Source organism: Sciurus carolinensis, chromosome 10 (assembly GCF_902686445.1).
Source record: "Sciurus carolinensis chromosome 10, mSciCar1.2, whole genome shotgun sequence".
NCBI classification, from domain to species: Eukaryota; Metazoa; Chordata; class Mammalia; order Rodentia; family Sciuridae; genus Sciurus; species Sciurus carolinensis.
Window position 1 is genome coordinate 99,677,422 of NC_062222.1, and position 17,890 is coordinate 99,695,311.

At 48.8% G+C, this 17,890-nt stretch overlaps 1 protein-coding gene across 1 annotated transcript in view; it reads left to right on the forward strand.

Moving 5' to 3' along the window:
* Scfd2 (sec1 family domain containing 2) overlaps window positions 1-17,283 on the forward strand; it is a 372,739-nt gene extending 355,456 nt beyond the window's left edge. The window contains exons 8-9 of the mRNA XM_047567173.1: window positions 6,528-6,647; window positions 16,862-17,283. Of these exons, the coding sequence (XP_047423129.1) occupies window positions 6,528-6,647; window positions 16,862-16,954 (213 nt within the window). The 3' untranslated portion in view covers window positions 16,955-17,283. The remainder of the gene's footprint in view (window positions 1-6,527; window positions 6,648-16,861) is intronic.
* Window positions 17,284-17,890: the final 607 nt, after the last annotated feature.

Genomic DNA, 17,890 nt, shown 5'->3' on the forward strand with positions numbered 1-17,890 from the left:
CAAATCATTAAGCAAAAACAAAAATTTGATGCTTTGCTTTGTCTGGCAGTGAATAAGTCTTGAGATCCTCTGCTGTGTGCCAGTCACAAGAAGGCATGGGTTGGACTATGCCCCACAGCACAGCTAGGTCGTGTTTCTTATGGTTTGTTGGGGAAATGGGCAAGAAAACTGAGGACTGTAGGGAGGAAAGAGGAGTGGTGTAGGGAAGGTGATGTGAGAGCGCAGAGGAGTGGCTCGACCAGGATCAGGGAAGCTTCCCAGGAACGCTGAGTTTTGTCAGACCAATAGGAGTCAGGAACAAGGTGAGGAACTGCCATGGGAGGGGGCATTGCTTTAGTTCCAAGTGCCTAGAGCCAAGGTGGCACATAGGCAGTAGAAGAACATGAAGACTGAGATAAACAGAAGCTAGATCAACAAGGGCTGGAGGTTTGGAACAATGAACAATGAAGTGACATTGACAGTTTTTTAGGAATATGCAACAACTTTTCATTTCATGAAGATTGCCCTGGCAGCATTGAGAGAAAGAGAAAGAAGGACCCACCTAGCATCAGGTGGGGAAGGGAGGTGAGAAGATGAGGATCCAAGGTCAGGGTCGAGGGAATGAGGGGGCAGGGGTGAAGCCCTGAGAGATTCCATAGGACTGCGCAAGGATTAAATGTGGCAGGAAGTGAGAGGAAGTTGTCTAGGGCCATTTGCTTGGTCTGGAGTGACCAGAGGACATGGTTAACATTGTCTCTTTTGGAAATCAGGAAATGGAGAAGGTAACTTCATTTTGGCTTATACAGCTTAGGGTCTTGGGAGACAGCTCTGTGGCCTGGCAGAGGCCAATAGTAGCAAGCTGGAACCTTAGATTGTGTGAGGCATTGACCTGTACACAGGCTTAGGGTACCCATGGAGGACGTGGAGAAAAGAGCAGGAACTGGAGGTGTTATGACTTAGATATGAGGTGTTCCCTAAAAGCTCCTGTGCTAATGCAGGAGGTTAGATGATTAGATGATGATAGCTGTAACCTAATTAGAGGATTATTTCCACTTGATGGATTTGTGATTTGAGTGGATTAGTAGGTAGTAACTATAGGCAGGAGGGGCATAGTTGGAGGAAGTAGGTCACTGGGGGTATGTCCCTGGTGCACCCCACCCCTCTTAGATTTCTGACTGCCTTGTGTTGAACAGCTTTCCTCCACTATGCCTTTCTGCCATGATGTTCCTTGAACCCTGAACAGTAAAGTCAGCTGACCATGAACCGAACCTCTGAAACTGACCCAAATAAACTTTTCCACTTCTAAGTTGTTCTTGTCAGGTATGTTGATCACAATGACAAAAAAACCAAAAAAACAAAAACAAAAAAAACTGACTAATATAGGAGACCAGACCAGGTGGGAGTACAGTGTGTAATGGAGCAAGTGGAGCAAGAGACGAGCATCTAAGGAGAGCTCAGGGAGGAGGCAAGGAACCTAGAAGGGCTTAGAAAGTGGAGGGCATGGGAGAAGTTTCAGGAAGGAGGAAGCCATCTACTACAGCAAATACAGCAGAGGACAAGATCAAGAGCAGAGTGGCATAATAGCATGGCAACCTTTTGCAATGTGACTGAATGAGTAAGTCCACAGGGACCTGCTAATTGGATAATGTTTCTAAGGAACTAACTTTCAGTTTGAATAATTGGTTTATAAATGGCAGTGTGTGGATTGCAAAGGAGGACATTTATATCTCTGCACAGAGATAAACTTGAATTTCAGTCTCAATCCTACAGCATATTAGTTTGGTGACCTTGAATTAAATCATATCACCCTTTAAGCTTCAGTGTCTCTCTTTGTAAAATGGGGCTTCTGCCTACTTCATAGATTCTAAATTGCCTAGAATAGTGCTTCCCCACTCCTCATTTTCTCCATAGCATTTATCACCTTCTTCACTTACCAGTTTACTTATTTAATTTTCACCCCACCCCTCATCCCAACACTAAAACATTCTGTGACACCAGGATTCTTCCCTGTTTGGTGTATTGCTGAATCCCTGATACTTCAAGCAGCATCTGGCCCTCAACAATATTTGTTGGATGGACAAAAAATGACCAAGAAGCTCAGCGTTGGACTTGAACTATCTGGTGGCAGTGGTGGCAATGTTACTAACACCTTTGGAAGAAAAGCCCTTGTCAAGGGCCATCTTCAAAGTCAGCCTGGGTCTTTTCAGAGTCTTTATGGCCCACGCTTCTGTTTCTGCCTCTACAAGGCACTGCCCATTTCTGGAGAATTGAGGACCTGACCTTCTTTGTTCTAGGGACAAGTGAGTCACAGATTGAGAGAAACTGAATAAAGGAACACCATGTCGGGGAAGTGACAACAGAATTCCCAGGGCTCCTGGAGAGCTCCCAGAAACCAGAAGCAAACCCTGTTGACCAGCCCAGCCGTGGAAGCTAGTTAGACATCAAAGAGCTCCCTCAGGGTCCACACCTGCGAAGAGCGCCTCATAGCCTCTGCGGAAAGGCAGCAATGCAACATGGAAGGAAACCATCTTCTCTGGCCAGAGCTGCTGTCTTAGAGTCACAACTGGCAAAGGTTTTGGAAAAGGAAAGCGCAGAGACACTGACTTTCTTTATTACTGTGCATGTGTGATGGCAGAAATGATGCTTAAATCTTTCATCTTCAAAGTGTGTCACACCATGAACCAACTAACAAATGGGACCCAGCCATGTACAGCTGCTAATGAAGAATGTGTCATTCGGATGGAAGAGGCTCCAGTTCCCAATAGCCTGCTGACCTGACATGGTCTGAGGAGAAAGTCTGGTATCAAAACAAAAATCTAAACTGAAACCCAAAGAGCAAACAGCAACATGCATTAATTAGACCCACTTATTTGTACAAAGCCAACATTCCCTCCACTCCTCCAGGGAATTGCTCTTTGTTGTTGCTGTTCATTTCTTTTTCCCCTTTTCATCTTTCAATACATCTTTCCAAGATTTTTGCCATGTACTACAGATTCCAGACTCTCATGGAAAGCATATGTCACGGGGAGCATATTGTACCATGCTGAATCTCTGGAGTCAATTGTGTTTCTGTCCCAGGATTGAAAAACAACAGTTGTTTGTGGGGCTTGGAGGAATCTCAGGGTCAGTTTTCAGCCAGAAGAACCATGAGTTAAACACTTTATAAGAGTTTTCTAGGATAAGAAGGGCCTCTCCTATTAACCTGTGCATCCCATGCATTTGTTCTTTCTCTGTTTTATTCATGTAACACTTCCTGGATGTTTCCATGTGCTCGGTACTATGCTCAGCCCTGAAATTTCGAGGTAAATGTGCACAGTTCCTGCCCGTCAGGAGCTCAGAGTCCGGGGGAGACAGTATGTCAGGGCAGCAGTGTGGTTTTCCAAGGCCAAGACAGAGGCGGCTGTCAGGAATCATGGGCAGAGGTGGAAAGATGCCTGGGGAGAACTTCTCAGAGGACGGGACGCTTTTAAGAGAAAATAGAAGAGAGGAGGCCAAGAGGGATGAGGGACTCCACATGAGGAGGCTGAACGCTACCTGAGATAATATGACATGGTGACACGCAAACTGTTTAATGGGCTTAGAGAGAGGCTGAAAGTCACTGGTGTGGCCTTACCAGTACCCACGGACTGCAGTTGACAACCTCCCAGGCGTATAGTTGAGCAAAAGAATCAAAGTACCACGTAGAGCTTTAGAAGTCAGGGTGGTGGTTACCCTCCGAGAGGCGGTGTCAGGAGGGGGCTTGAGGTACCGGTCTTACTTCTTGATCTAAGTGCTGGACATGCAGGTTTATTTACTTCATGACGATAAATGAAATTATACACTTGTGACAAATGCACTTTCTGGTGCCTATATTCAATAAAATGTCACATGTTCAGCAAAGTATTCAAAAAAATGGAAATAACCAAGCATCAAGCCATGGTACAAGTCACAGTGAATGACTCCAGGAAAGAAAAAAAAAAGGTGGAGGAGAGGAAATAGAAACTTAAACCATAGCCATGTGATGTGAGCCTTATAAACTGAGGCATGTAAGTGAGTTTGAATTTTATCCTCATGGCCATGAAACTGTGCAGAGAATCTGAGCATGTGACAAGCTGAGTGGTGTTTAGGATGTAGCCCTGGCTCTATAATTTCATTACTTCCACCTTTTCATCTGCAAAATACACTGATAGTTGTATTTGACTTCTAAAGGTATTTTGAGAATTATAACAAGAGAATGCACACGAGTAGCATAGTGCTCACTATACTCAGCACTAAATATTGGCACGTTAGAAAGATTACTAGGCAGAAATGAAGGGAATGAATGCAGAATGTCCAGACCAGGAACTGAGAGACCAAGCAGAAGGCCAGGACAGTCACCTAGTGAAGGTGTCAGCGGTGCTGTGAGTCCAAGGGATATCAATGACTGCGAGGAGCAGAAAGGACAGGACTCAACCTGGGAGGCGAAAGCCACAGCAAAGTCCAAGATGGCTCCCCTGTGTCTGCTCAAGTGACTGTGAAAGTGGCATTTGGTTACAGATTCAAGAGAAGGATGGGATTGGAGGGAAGACTACACATCAAATCTGAAGCCAGGGAGGCACCCAGGTGGCAAGGTCCAAGGATCATAGAGAGGTTTGAGCTGAAGACAAATTTAGGAAGTATATAAAAGACTGTCCAAGGCAGGTGAGAAGATGAGGTCCCTCAGGATGATGTTGAGTGAGAAGAGTGAGAGGCCAAGGATGGAGCCCTAAGCAGTGTCGAAATTTATCTGAGAAGAAAAAAGAGTAGGAGCTGGGGATGCTGCTCAGTGGTAGAGCAATGGCCTAGCATGGGTGAGGCCCTGCGCCGTCTCCAACGAGAGAGAGAGAGAGAGAGAGAGAAGGAAGGGAGGGAGGGAGGGAGGGAGGAAGAAAGAGGAGAGACCAAGAGAGTGTATCATGGTAGCCAAAAAGAGTCTCATTAATTGTGACAAATGCCACAGATGTTAGATAAAGACAAAGAAGTGCCCATTGACTCCTACGATATAATGGCCATTAGTGACTTCAGTGAGAACAATTCTGGAGGATAGCCTGACAACAGCAGGGTCCAAGTGGGTGTATGGGTGGTAGATTCGAAGAAAGAGGTCAACAAATGAAAAGAGGTCAAAGGGAAGGAGAAAGACAGGGGGGGATGCTAGAGGAGGGTGAGGAGTTGACAGGCTTTTCCTAAAGATGAAAGGCTTTTTAACTTTTTCCAACATTCACCACTACCTATTTTGAAGACCTGTAGAATTTCCCCCAGCCTCTTTCTTCCCTCCCTCCCTCCTTCCTTCTTTTATTCCTTCCTTCCTTTCTTTCTTCCTTCCCACCATGAGTTTCCTCTGCAGAATCCAAGAAGTAAGTTATGTAACTTGGGATACTTAATATGTTATCCTTTTAAGAGTTTTTAAAATAAGATATTAAGAAGCAGGTGTCTTTAAGCAAGCAAGGAGGCAGCAGAACCCAGCTGAGCAAGGAGCAGGGAGCGGGGAGAGCAAGGCTTCCTGGTGCCCCACTGCCCACCCTGTGCCCCTGGGACGCTCCAAGGCCCGCAGAGCCTGTGTGTCTGTGAGCACCAGTGCGTGAACACACTCCCGCCTCCGTCCGTGCCTTCAGGCAGGCTCCATCCTGGCTGGGCCCTGGCTGCTCCACCTGTCTGATGACCACTTGGCTCCAGACCTTGGCTCCCACCATTCCTCCTGCCCACTCCTCAGTTGTTCCACTCGGACTTCCAGATAGGACTCAAAACACAATTCTTAGGAACCCCTATTGTCCACTGCGTGTCATTTTGCTAAGTCTGACCATAGGTCATCTTGCATTTCCTGAGTGGTTGTTGAGAGTCGTTCTCATTTTAGGGTAAATAATACTTGGCTTCATTGGCGAAATCATATATAATCCAGAAGAATTCTCTGTAGCATCTGATGTAGGTTCCATGCAGTGTGGATTCTCCACCAAGGCTGGTTTGAAGAAGTAAAGGTCTGTGCTAGTCTGCTGTCCTTAAGGGTGTCCCCAGGCGCCTCCCTCTTTGTGCACCTCCGCTCCCCCACCTGCCGAGAGTTCTGACTGCTGATTAACACACAGACACTTGTAAGCACCCGTTCTGAGCCATAAGCTAGGTGCATGGGAGTCGCACAGAGCAGGTAGGTAAGGGGCCTCCCTGCAGGTCTCTGTTCTAGTCCAGGAGACAGCCAGCAGGAAACAAATACGAAAGTGTGGTAGCCGCAGGCCGTGGGGCCTGCTCTGAGGGAAGTACGCACGCAACAGAGAAGAGAAGCAAGTGTGCACTGGGACCTGAACGGCACCGAGGAGAATAGCGTGCTGTCCCTCGGCCTTCCCTGCGTTTGGTAGCCGCCAGTTCCTGGAACTTTTCTTTTGGTAAAGTCTTTAAATGGATGTGATAGGGTGCCAGGTTATGCATTTTTCCTGGTCAGTGAAGTCACTAAGCACTAGCCCACCTGATGGCTAATAAATCACAATCTCTCCAAGTCCCGTCTGCATGACGAGCGTGGCAGTCCTGCAGCCACCAGCTGACTCTGCTGGTCTTCTGTTTTGCAGGTGAGCCGGCCTCATCCCAGCGACCACCCCCTCCTGATCCTCTTCGTGGTGGGTGGCATCACAGTCTCTGAAGCCAAAATGGTCAAGGACCTTGTGGCTTCCCTGAAGCCAGGATCCCAGGTACGAAGTCATGGGTGATGAGAACAAAAGTCCAGAGACAGGAGTGGGGGGCCGGCAGGGGTCCCGGGCTCCTCCTCCAGCCTGCTTCCCTCTGCATCCTGCCTTCCTTCTTCCCACCTCTGCTGCCCTCAGCACGTTTTCCTGCCCTCCCAAGATCGGCCAGCCTCCTGGCCAGACCCAACCCCTCTGGATGGCGTTTGTTCCCCATAGTAGAGGACTTTGATAGAGTCCCGTGTGACAGATTAATTCCCACACCAGGCAAACTCATCCTAAATTGAATCTGTGTTGTTTGAGTAAATTGCTCCCCAAGTGGGCGAGAGTGGGTGGGGTGCAGTGAGGAGAGGAGGGGAGCTCTCCTGGCCCCATCCTTCCTACCTCTGGGCTCCAAGGCCAAGGTGTTGCTATCGTCACTCCTCAGCACTTCGATTCTCCAGTCAGTGCTCAGTCACTCAAGAATTTGCCCTGCTTTCTAGGCTCCCTGTAATTGAGGGGTCCAGAGACCTCCTCCCAACTGTGACCATTAGGGGTCAAGACATCGTCAAGACAATGACTAGTGTGTAGCTCTCTCCTTTATACCTCCTGCCAGGTCCCAGCCCATTCCCCAAACAGGAAGGCTGCCCCTTCCTGCAGCCCCTAGGTTCGGAATAGACCTTTCGATTTAACAGGCATAAGTTCCAATCCTGCCTCTGCCTTTGACTAGCCAAGGGACCTGTGAGAGGAAGGTCCTGTTTTCTCATTTAGGAAACTGGGTGGGTTAGCTTCAAATCAGATCCAGTTTCAGAATGTGCTTCTGACACAGTGCCTGGCTGGCGGCTGGCAGCACTGGTGGCCTCGGTTATTATCTGCCCTTTCTGAGCAGTCACCACCCTGCTCTGGAGGAGGATTTGAGGTTCATGGCCCAGGAAAGAGCTTTCCAGAAAAGGAGCGCCCCAGCCTCTACAGGCTCCAGTCTGACCGGGGACGCAGTGCCAGTAACTTGGTGAGGTTTAAACCCTCGCCCTAGCGGGTTCCCAAACACATGCTGGGACAGGGCCACAAGAGCTGCTGGTTCACTTGGGAGATGATCCCAAGAACTAGCAGTGAGGGGGTGAGGAAAGGAGGAGAGGAGGGGAGGAAAGCCCAAGCAAATTGAACTACTGGGCTGGTTATACTGAGCACAACTGAGGTGCAGTCCTCCTGGGGCCCCAAGGGGTGGTGTATGACATGCCTTAGCATCGTCACATCAGAAGACAGGGGGCCTGGATGCTTCCCCTGGACTCCCATCTCTGATTGGGACTTGCTTCCAGGGGCGTTATCTTCTTGACATTTGGAGGTCACAGCTTTGTGGCACCTCTACACACAGCTGGGCAATGCAAGCTGGGCTTGCAGAAAGCAAAACAGAGGTGCAGTGCTTCAGGCAACCCAGTGCTGGCTGCCTGAGACCTACCGTGTCTGTGTGCTGCATCAACGCCCTGCTGGCAGGGGCCACGCAGCCAGCCACGGAGCCCCTGTTCTGCCCTTCTGTGTTGTCCTGCCGTTGCTCCCAGCCCTTCCTGCATCTCTGCTGGCATCCAAAATCCACAGTGTGCAAGGAAGCCCTGCTCACACTGCTTCATATTGGCCGGCCTGGTCTCCTCAACCAAACATGAATTCCCTAAAGACAAAATCAGGGGCCCTGCAGACCTGAGCATAGAGCAGGAACTCAGTAACCCCTGTGGCTTGATGGACGTATGGACTCCAGGAGATCTGGCATGATGGAGCAGTCTGTGTTGAGTGACTGGGCCACTTGGCAAAGTCAAGTAGGCCTGCTCCCTGTTGGTGTCCAGACAATCAACTAGAGAAGCTGGGAACTGGGTACCCAGGTACTTGAGCAGAGGAGTGACCAGGCATTGGCTGTGACCATTCCTGCTGTCATTACTATACCCTGTGATGGGTCATAGCTGGTGAAACTTCTGATAAATTGGTAAATTCTGCCTCATTTAGGACCCTCTCTGTCAGCAATGTTAAGGATCTCTTTAATGAGCAGTTGCCTTTTTGAAAAACGTATTTAAAAAAAAATCAGAAAGTACCCTTCTCATTGTCCCTGACTCCATGAACCCAATTCTTAGCTCTCCAAAACAAGGATGCCTTGTAACAGCCTGCAGACACGGTAACCCCACTGTGAAAGGATAAATGCAGGCGTCTTCAAAGCCCTGCGGCCCGAGTTGGGCAACACAGCCCCAATCTCCACGGGCTTTGCTGCAATCTGATCCCGTGCCCAGTCTTCTGCCCAGAGAGCTTCTTAGAGAATTTTGGGCTTAAGGAGCAGCTTCGACTGCTTGCGACTTGTGCTTTGTGCCCAAAGCTCCCCAAAGAGCTACTAGGCCCTGGGAAAATTCCCAGGGCCTCAAGGGGGCTGAGTCATTTATCACAGTGTCCTCCTCTCCGCGCTCGAGAAAGCAGGGGATCACTGGGTGTTGGCATCTCCCTCTCCTACCCCTGACAGACGCACAGCTGCCCTGGCCTGGCAACCAGTGCAGACTTGTTTCCTGCTTTTGGAAGCACCTTGGAAATCGGGCCTGGCCGGCTGAGCATCGCACAATGACGTGCAGACCAGCTCCTTGATCTGTGTGGACTCAGACTTCCGTCAAGGGTGCGTGCAACTAGGGGCGATCCTGCAGGATCCAGTCACCAGTAGGCCATCACAGGCACGGCCAGCCGCCAGGAGAGCAGCTCGGATGTGATCCTCAGTGTAACATGAGTCTTGGAGCTGGCGCCTCTGTTCTGCCTTTAGCATCTCGCCTGCTGTCCTCTGTCTCCAGGGGTGAGGACTTGCGCCTCGCCCACTGCAGCCTGCCTGAGTCGAGGCTGGCCTCCGCCAAACGCAGCCCCATCAGCCTCCCAGAGCGCTCACTCAGCAGTGCAGGGTCCAGCTCTGGGGCCACACAGAACTTCACGGCAAATAAGGCTCTTCCCTCTTCCCCTTGACAGTTCCGCCAACCTGCAAAGCTGGCGCCCCTCCACCCCAGGTCTCCTCTTCAGTTCCTACAGCCACCTCACTGGCACACTGTGACATGGACCTGAAGCCCCTGGTGATTGTGGCTCTGTCATCAGCCTCATTTTGTCTCCCTCCCTCACACACAATTGGAACTGAAAACACCATCTGCTTGGTGTGGACTGATCAGTACAGAGGACATGGGGCCACCTCCTCCCCATCCCTACCCTTGAGATCTCACCCTGCCTCCCTTTGGGGCTTCTCTTCCTTTACACATCTCTTCTCTTCCAGCCTCATGACTTTGCCTTTTTTAACTATTAATTTCCAGTACTTCAAACAGGATCTGCCACTTAGTGGACATTCATGCATGTTCATTGAATGTCCAACACTGAACATTAGAAACTTCTCATATTATTGTAGCATAAGAGAAAAGTAGAATTTCTGGAACAGACTATACAAATCATGCCAACATATTGATTCATATGAGAGTATGGACAACTAAAATCACTTCATGTCTGAGTCTATTGCTATTAATCCATATCTTTCCTATTCTATATCTTTGTGGGTGCTTTTTGGACCTAAATGTAGAAACCTAAAATCATTTCTACTAAATTAGATTAACTGATCACTCAACAAACGTTTATTGAGCATCTACTCTGTGCCAAGCACTGTTTATGCTAAGGGTGAGCAATGGTCAAGCTAAATACATTCCTGCTTTCTCAAAAGTGCCATCCTACCAGGGGGTGACTGACAAGAGGCAGGGTCTGCAGCTCATGGTGAGCATGCAGAGGATGCAGGTGGGTACTGTGGGGAAACAGAGGAGGAGCTTCCTTTAGATGGCACAGGTTCCTGTGGGAGGAGAGCATTCAGGGATCAGCTATTCAAAGGAAGCCCATAGGATTCTTGTAAGGCACCCGCAGGAACAAACTCACTCTCACAAAGAGTGACAAGGACAGCTTGAAGCGTAGGGAACCAGAAACACATTCCCTCCTGCAGGTCCCAGGACTGATGGACTAAAATGGGCATGTTTGCTTGGCGCTCACTGTCTGTGGTCGTTGGGCACGTGCTGATGAGAGAAAGAGGAAGCTGGAAAAGGTCCTTTTTCCTGGCTACAAAAAAGTCCCCCCTCCTTAACCTCACTGAGGAGAGCAACTCCCCCAACACACCCCAAACAGCCACAAGAACCAGGCTGGAGTCTCCCCAGCCAAGCACCAGCCCCTGTCTCCTCACTCACTGGCTGCCTGCTGTGGGGTTCTGTGGCCAGACAGCTCTGGTCACCTGAGATCCCCAGCAGGGCGGTGGCAGCAAGTCCAGAAACCTGTGATTGTGAGACGAAAATGACAGGGAGGGACCCTCCTGGAAAACAGAGAGCAGCCAGCTCAGGAAAAAGAGGAAGGCCCTGCGGCCAACCAGACCCAGCCACCTGCTACCCTGCAAGGCGGCTCATGCCTGCCACCCACCCCACCTCCACGCAGCGCTACATGTCCAGAGTTGAGTATTGAGTGAGGACATAATAATCGTATTTTTTAAAAAAGTAGATCCAAGGTCAGGACAGTGTTTTATCCGTATAATCCCCGCTACTCAGGACTCTGAGGCAAAAGGATCACCAGTGTGAAGACCGCCTAAGCAACCTAGCGAGACCGTGTCTCAAAGTAAAACAATAATAATAATAAAAAGGGCTGGAGGTGTGGCTCAGTAGTAGGGGAAGAACAAAAAGTAGGTCCAGAAATATGCAAATACTCACAAATTTGCACGCAACTTTTGGGGTTCAAGGAGAATGAAACCCTGCTCTAAAACCTTCCCGGTTATTTTTAAATTGATGAGAAGCCTCAGGGAGGGAGGTGAGTGAATTTAGCACCACCACCGCCAACAACAAAAACTCAGAAGGGGGAAAGGATGACCTGAATCTCGTGCTTCCGAGCTCTTGGGGTCCTGAAGCACAGCACACCGAGCTTCCGGACAAGGAGAAAGCAGATCAAATGGTTTACAAGGCATTTTCCAGAACAGAAAACCCATTGTTGCACTGGTGTGAAGATCAAATCCTTTTACACTTAAGACAGGTGTGTGAGTGTGTGGGGGGGTGTGTGTGCACACGCAAGAAGCATGAGAGATGCCTCCAATATGGCACGCGCTCGAAAAACAGTTCTTCAAGTCGATGAATATGCATATTGGCGCCTGTGCCTGTGTGCGTTACTTTTGAGGGAAAAAAATCTCTCAAGAAAAGAAAGAGAAAGGAAGAAAACAAAATCACTCCCTGCTTCTTTTGATTCCTGGTGTTAGAAATCAGAGGGTTATGAGCTCCAAATCCTAGACGTCCCTGCTTCCTCCGCATTCAGCAGAAATAGAACAGCAAGATGCTGGCACCTGCAAATTACATCGGGGACTGGGGACAGGAGAGTGGCACAAGCAAGTGGGCGGGGTGTCTCCTGAGGCCTGGTGCTCCTGGTGCTGAAGCAGGGCAGCTGGAGCAGGGGGCCCAGAGGCTGCTGGGGTGCCTGGTGTCCCCCGTCCCTGGCTCGGGCAGCCAACACATTTGTGTTTTATGTCAGATTTCTGCTTGGTCCCAGATGCCTGTTGATGAATGATCTCCATGTCCCAGCACTCCACCATGGAACTGCCTGCTGCTGGCCACACTTGGTGACACCTAAATCGTAGATGCCCTGCAGCTATGGTGTAATTTCAGCTCTTAAAAAAATGTGTCGTCTCTGCTAAACACCCAGTCTCTGCTGTTAGGGTGTACAGTCAGTCCATCTGCAGCCTGCTGGTATTTCTTGTGGGAGGTGTCACCCAGGCTTGGGTGGCACAGGATGGGTGTGGTGGGTGGCTATCCCGTGCTCTGTTGGCCTGTGAGGAAGACTCCCACCCCTGCAGCTGTGCCCAGGCCTGAGGTGAGAAGAGCAGAACTCACCAAAAAGAAGAACGAGGAGGGGAAGGGGGAGGGGGAGGCGGAGGAGAAGAGGGGCAAGGACAAAAAGGGAGTAGACACCTCAGGACAGGAGTGGCTTGGTGGCCCAGACGGGGGCCTCCTGGGGTTTGCATTAGTGCTCTCACTGCCTGAGAGCAGGCGACCTCTGAAAGGACACTGGAGGTCATGTTTGATTTGCCTCCTATCACACACTTGATGGCCACAGTTTTAAAAACCCAGGTGTCATCTGATAGCCCGTCTCAGGCTCTTCTGAGCATTTTCTTTTTTATTTTTGAATGTCTTTTTTCTTTCCCCATTTGGAGTCTATTTATGCAGAAATGGTTTTCGTTGAATAAACTAGAAAAAAACCTGAAAATGCTCAAAAGCAGTCTGAATGTCAAAAATGCCTAAGATGTACTTGAGGATTGCTGTCATACTACGTGTGGCTGGTAGCCGTGTGACCCGGCTTGCTCTTCAGATAGGAATTTTAGACAAGTAGGCTTTTGTTGAACTCATGTGAAGCCCAGAGCCGTTGGAGCATCTTTTCCGAGAGCTTCTCTGAGGGAAAACCTTCCTGTTGACCGTTGCTGAACTCCCTGCCTCCTTTGCTGCCTGGATTCTGTTCATCAATTCTTTATGAACTCACTAAGTCAAGGCCCCGTGCTAAGAAGCAGTGACAGAGCCCAGTGAAGGAAATGGAGAAAGCTGTGAGCTATAAACCACCACAGGGACACAGTCTTGGGGGAGGGTAGTCTGGGAAGGCTTTCTGGAGGCGGTGTCACCTCAGCAAAGTGAAGGACAACGGAGATGTCTTCAGGCAAAGAGTAGGGAAACTCTGTTCCAGATTTTTTAAATTGTCCCCGAAAGCCAGTTACAAAACTGCTAATAGTTTAGGGTGGCTGGAACATGGGACTGATGGTGAGGGGTGTGGAGGCAGGGGTGTGGTGTGGAGAGCTGAGCCATGAGCAGATTCTGAAGGCCTGCAATGCTCTCCGGAGAGCTGGGCTTATCAAAGGGCAGCGAGGAAGCGGGAGGGATTTTAAGCGTGTGAGTAATACCCTCAGATTTACACTTGGTGGAGAAGAAGGTTCTGGCAACTCCACCTCCTCAGTGACTGCAGGGGCTACACAGGGAGAGCAGCAGAGGAAGCAAATAGTGAGGATAGCAATGCTGGCAATGTGATGAAGGTAGTAATAGCAACTACCATCTTAGGCCCCTCCAGAGTCTGCACTGTGTTAAATGTTTGACACAGATGTTCACATTTGATCCTTGTGAAAATCATACAAGGTAAATAGCATTATTCAGACCTTACAGATGAGGAAACTGAGGCTCTGAGTGATGAAACAACTTCTCCAGGGTCAATTGGAAGCTCCTAAACTTGTGCCCTTAACCTCTCTCCTCCCAGGAAGAATCCTTGGGCTCAACCAGCTTTCTCCCATCTTCAGAGGCCACCTAATCTACTTCATGAGCTACCTCTGTTTTCCACCTGTTTCTTTTCACTTCTGCACAGAGCAGGCCACAGACACTGGTGTGGCACTCACAAAGCTATTGCCTGAGGTACTATGTAAATACCTGCTTGTTTATGGGGGGAACCTGGTCTTTGTGTGCCAGCTCAGTGGTAGAAAGTGAATCCACAGTCTCTGTTGGCCACGGTCAGGAGCCCAGCATGCCACCTGAGACGGATAGATTCTTTGGGTTCAGTTATTGCTGCTCTTAAAATGTTGATATCAACTGAATCTCCAAGTTCCTCAATCCTGTCAGCAAACTTTGTCACCTTGGAGACTCGCTGTAGCCCTCACACCTGTGAGAAATCTACCGGCTTTGCCTTGGAACCAAAGAAGGCAGGGGCTGGCGGTGTGGTGGGACTGGCAAGTCACCGGGGGGCAGTGAGGCCGTTTGGTATATTAACCATTACCGGCCTTTCTTACCTCAGAAGACTCTGCTTCCAGAGAGTGTGCAAAGAATTTTTGCCTTTATGTGTGCATTTTTAAACAGGCTTTCTAACTGTGTTCTGCGATTCCCTAGGAGTCTATGAACCTCTCCTAAAACTGCATTTGAAATATTATGTATGAACTTATGTGTATTTTTCTAGAGAGTTCTTAGCTTACATAATATTCAAAAGGAGGTCTGTGTCCCAATCAAAAAAAAAAAAGTAAAACAGCAGCTGACACTTGCCAAGCACTTCCTGTGCTCTCCACGCACAAGCTTATGTAATCCCATGACAATCCTGGGAGCTCAGGCCGTTCTTTTCCTCGTGTGACAGCCGAGGCGAGGAGGCTTGAAGTAGGTGACTTTCCAGAGGATGTCTAGCCTATCTGCGGTGGAGCTGGGATCCACTCTGGTCTGCAGTGGGCTCTGGCCTGCGAGCTGCCATTACCACTCAACCTGCCAGGTCTGGTGCGGACCTGGGATGAGTAGAGACCCTCTCCAGGCCCACAGTGTCCAAGCCACGTGTGAGGGTGATAAGGAGATGCTAATATTCGCTCAAGGTCTCAAACACTCTTTGCCTGCTTTCAAGGAAAAATGGGAACCACAAATTCCTTGTTTATTTCCTGCCCAAATACGACTCAGTCATGAGACACTAGCCACATATTATTTTAAATAGTTTTCTTTCATGAACAAGTAAAATGCATGCTTTCAATAACTAGTGTTTTTTTCTTTAAAAAAAAAAAGTGACAAAACTTTATTAGACGGTTTAAAGTTGTTTCTTTAACAAGAAAATGATGAAAGACCTCTTTTTCTCCTTTCTTCCCTTAGTTTCTTCCACTTTTCCTCCATATAGGAATGTAGACTTTGTTTTTCATCGGTGAACCAGTTGAAATGGGAGCTGGTTACTTCACTAATGTGAGCGGTGGAGTGGGGACAACTGTGGGGGATGGGAGGAAGGGACAGGGAAGTGTCCAGGCCAACTTGCTCCCCTCCAAAGTAGCAGGGCCAGGCAGTATCACCAGGTGAAGCCAGCCATGCCGCCACCCTGGAATCTCCTTCACTCAGGTGCTGGCTGGTGGAATTCCAACTCTAGTACCACCCCCTCCATTTCCCACAGTCACCTCCTTATCCAGGGGGTGTACAGCACCTGCCTGGGCAAAACCTCACTGAGCACTTACCAAGCATACCACACCCCTCACCCAACCTGGGAACAGGCTCTCCCTGTGTTCCAGAGAGAAAGCCACCCTAGAGTGAAGTCCAGGCCGAGGGAGCTGGAAGCATCACCCAACAAGGAGCCACAGAGCCCAAAGGTCCATGTGAACAAGAGGAGCAAAGCAGCCATGCCCAGAACCTGGATGATACGTAGAGCCAGGGTCTCAGCTGCTCCCGACTAACCCACATACATGTGTCCTGGAAAAGCTACTTAACCTTTGTGTTCTTTGTTTTTATCATCTACAAAATAGGAATAATACAACTATTCCATAGGAGTGTGGGGAGGATTAAATGGAGATCAGAGAGAGTCCTCAGGACCTAGTGCAGCATAAGAACTAATGAACATCAGCTGTGAGCATCATCATGATTATTACAGGTTGAATTATGTTTCCCCCTAAAAAAGAGATACTGAAATTCTAACCCTGTCCCCTAAGACCTGTGAATGTGACCTTATTTGGAAATATAGTCTTTGCAGATGATTGAGTAAAATGAGACTTTTCCCATGGGTTTCAATTCAATGAGTGTGTCCAGATAGAAAGGGAAGTTTGGACACAGTGGCAGAAACAAATAGAGGGAAGAACATGTGAAAACACAGGGAAGTGAGAAAAAGCACCGACCCGATTCTCCCTGCAGCCCTTAGAAGGAACCAGCCCTGCCAACACCTTGATCTTGGACTTCTAGTCTCCAGCGCTGTGAGACAGGAGATTTCGGTTATTAAACCACTTGGCTTGTGATACTGAGAAATTAATAGAATTGTCATTGTCATCCCCAACAACAGCATCTCCCACCTTGGGTATGCCTTCTTCTGCTCCCCTCGAGGAGCAAAGACTCCCTGAAACTGGGAGAAGTCTTGATACTGAGGTCAAATTACTGCATGGCAAAGTGGCCATGAGAGCCCATTCAATTCAGCAGCAAGGTGGGGGCTCAGCGGCTCCTGTGCCCCAGGGTTCCTCTTAGCTGTTCTGGGTGCACAGTTGGTTAAGGTCTAGTAGACACAGCCCAGCTGTCCCACAGGCCACCTTCCCCAGACTGCATCCCTCCTTCCATTTAGGACGCTAGCACCAGGTGGTCCACCTGTCACCCTCTGCCCTCTTCTTCAAGGTTCTCTCCGCGTCCCCTCCAAAGACATGCGTTGCATTTTTATTTCTCATCATCTGATAGCCCAGCATTGACTTTCCTAATTTCCTGCGGTGTGTTTGCCCTTCCTGTTATTAGGTGATCCTACTGTCCACGAGACTCCTGAAGCCACTTAACATTCCCGAGTTGTTATTTGCAACTGATCGACTACATCCAGACCTAGGTTTCTGACATCTGCTAAGAAGATAAGACCTACCCAAGCTGGAAATACCAATACTTCGTCTGTCCCCATTCCAGATATGCCTCCAAAACCAGCATCCCTGTTGCTAATTGTGGGTATGACCACATTCTGCTGGAAGAGTCCTGATAACTGAGCAATGACTTACTTTATTTGGATTGCTCATGTCTTTTTTTAAATCTTTTTTTTTTTTCATTTTTCTAAAAGTGTTAAGTTCTCTTTAGCTGACCTAATGGTGATAATTTCCACTTATCCTTAACTCTTTATTTGTGATTCTTTCTGTAAGTTCATTAATTCTGAATAAAAGCCTGTTGGTAAGGATTGGTGGATGACAATGAGTCTTTTGATCTGACGCTGGCCAAGAAAAAGTTAGGCGCACTTTAGAATCATGGGCGTGAGGAAAGTTCACTTTTCTTTGAGATTACATAACGGAGGAGGGAATACTGCAGAAGAGTCTGAGGCTCTGTCTCCCCTGATCTGAAACAATTCTGCAAAGGCGGGAGGGAGGGGTGGCGCTGGGGCAGCGCTGGTCCCTGTGTGTGCTGTAAATCACGCTGCCTAACAAAGGCCCACATTGTTCCTGCCTGCTGGCTGGGCAGAGCTGCCAGCGCCTTAGAACAGCAGTGGGAGAGAGGGGACTGGAGTCCTGTCCTGGCCTAGAGGTTCCCTCCCTCTAGAGGAAGCTCCAGTGAGGAGATCTCAGCCCGGAGTCTAGATGGAGACCTCAACCCCATGACCTTGTGGCTTCAAGTTGCTATTGAAATACAGATCTTTTCTGTAAGTTTAAAATTTCTTTCTGGCCACAGCAGAAAAACACAGACCCACCTGGTGAGATTATATGAGAACCCTAGGGAAAAATAAAAGAAAAATTTTTTAAAAACCCTGCACCCAGACATTTATAGGTGTAATCGATGGAAATTTCTGCCATC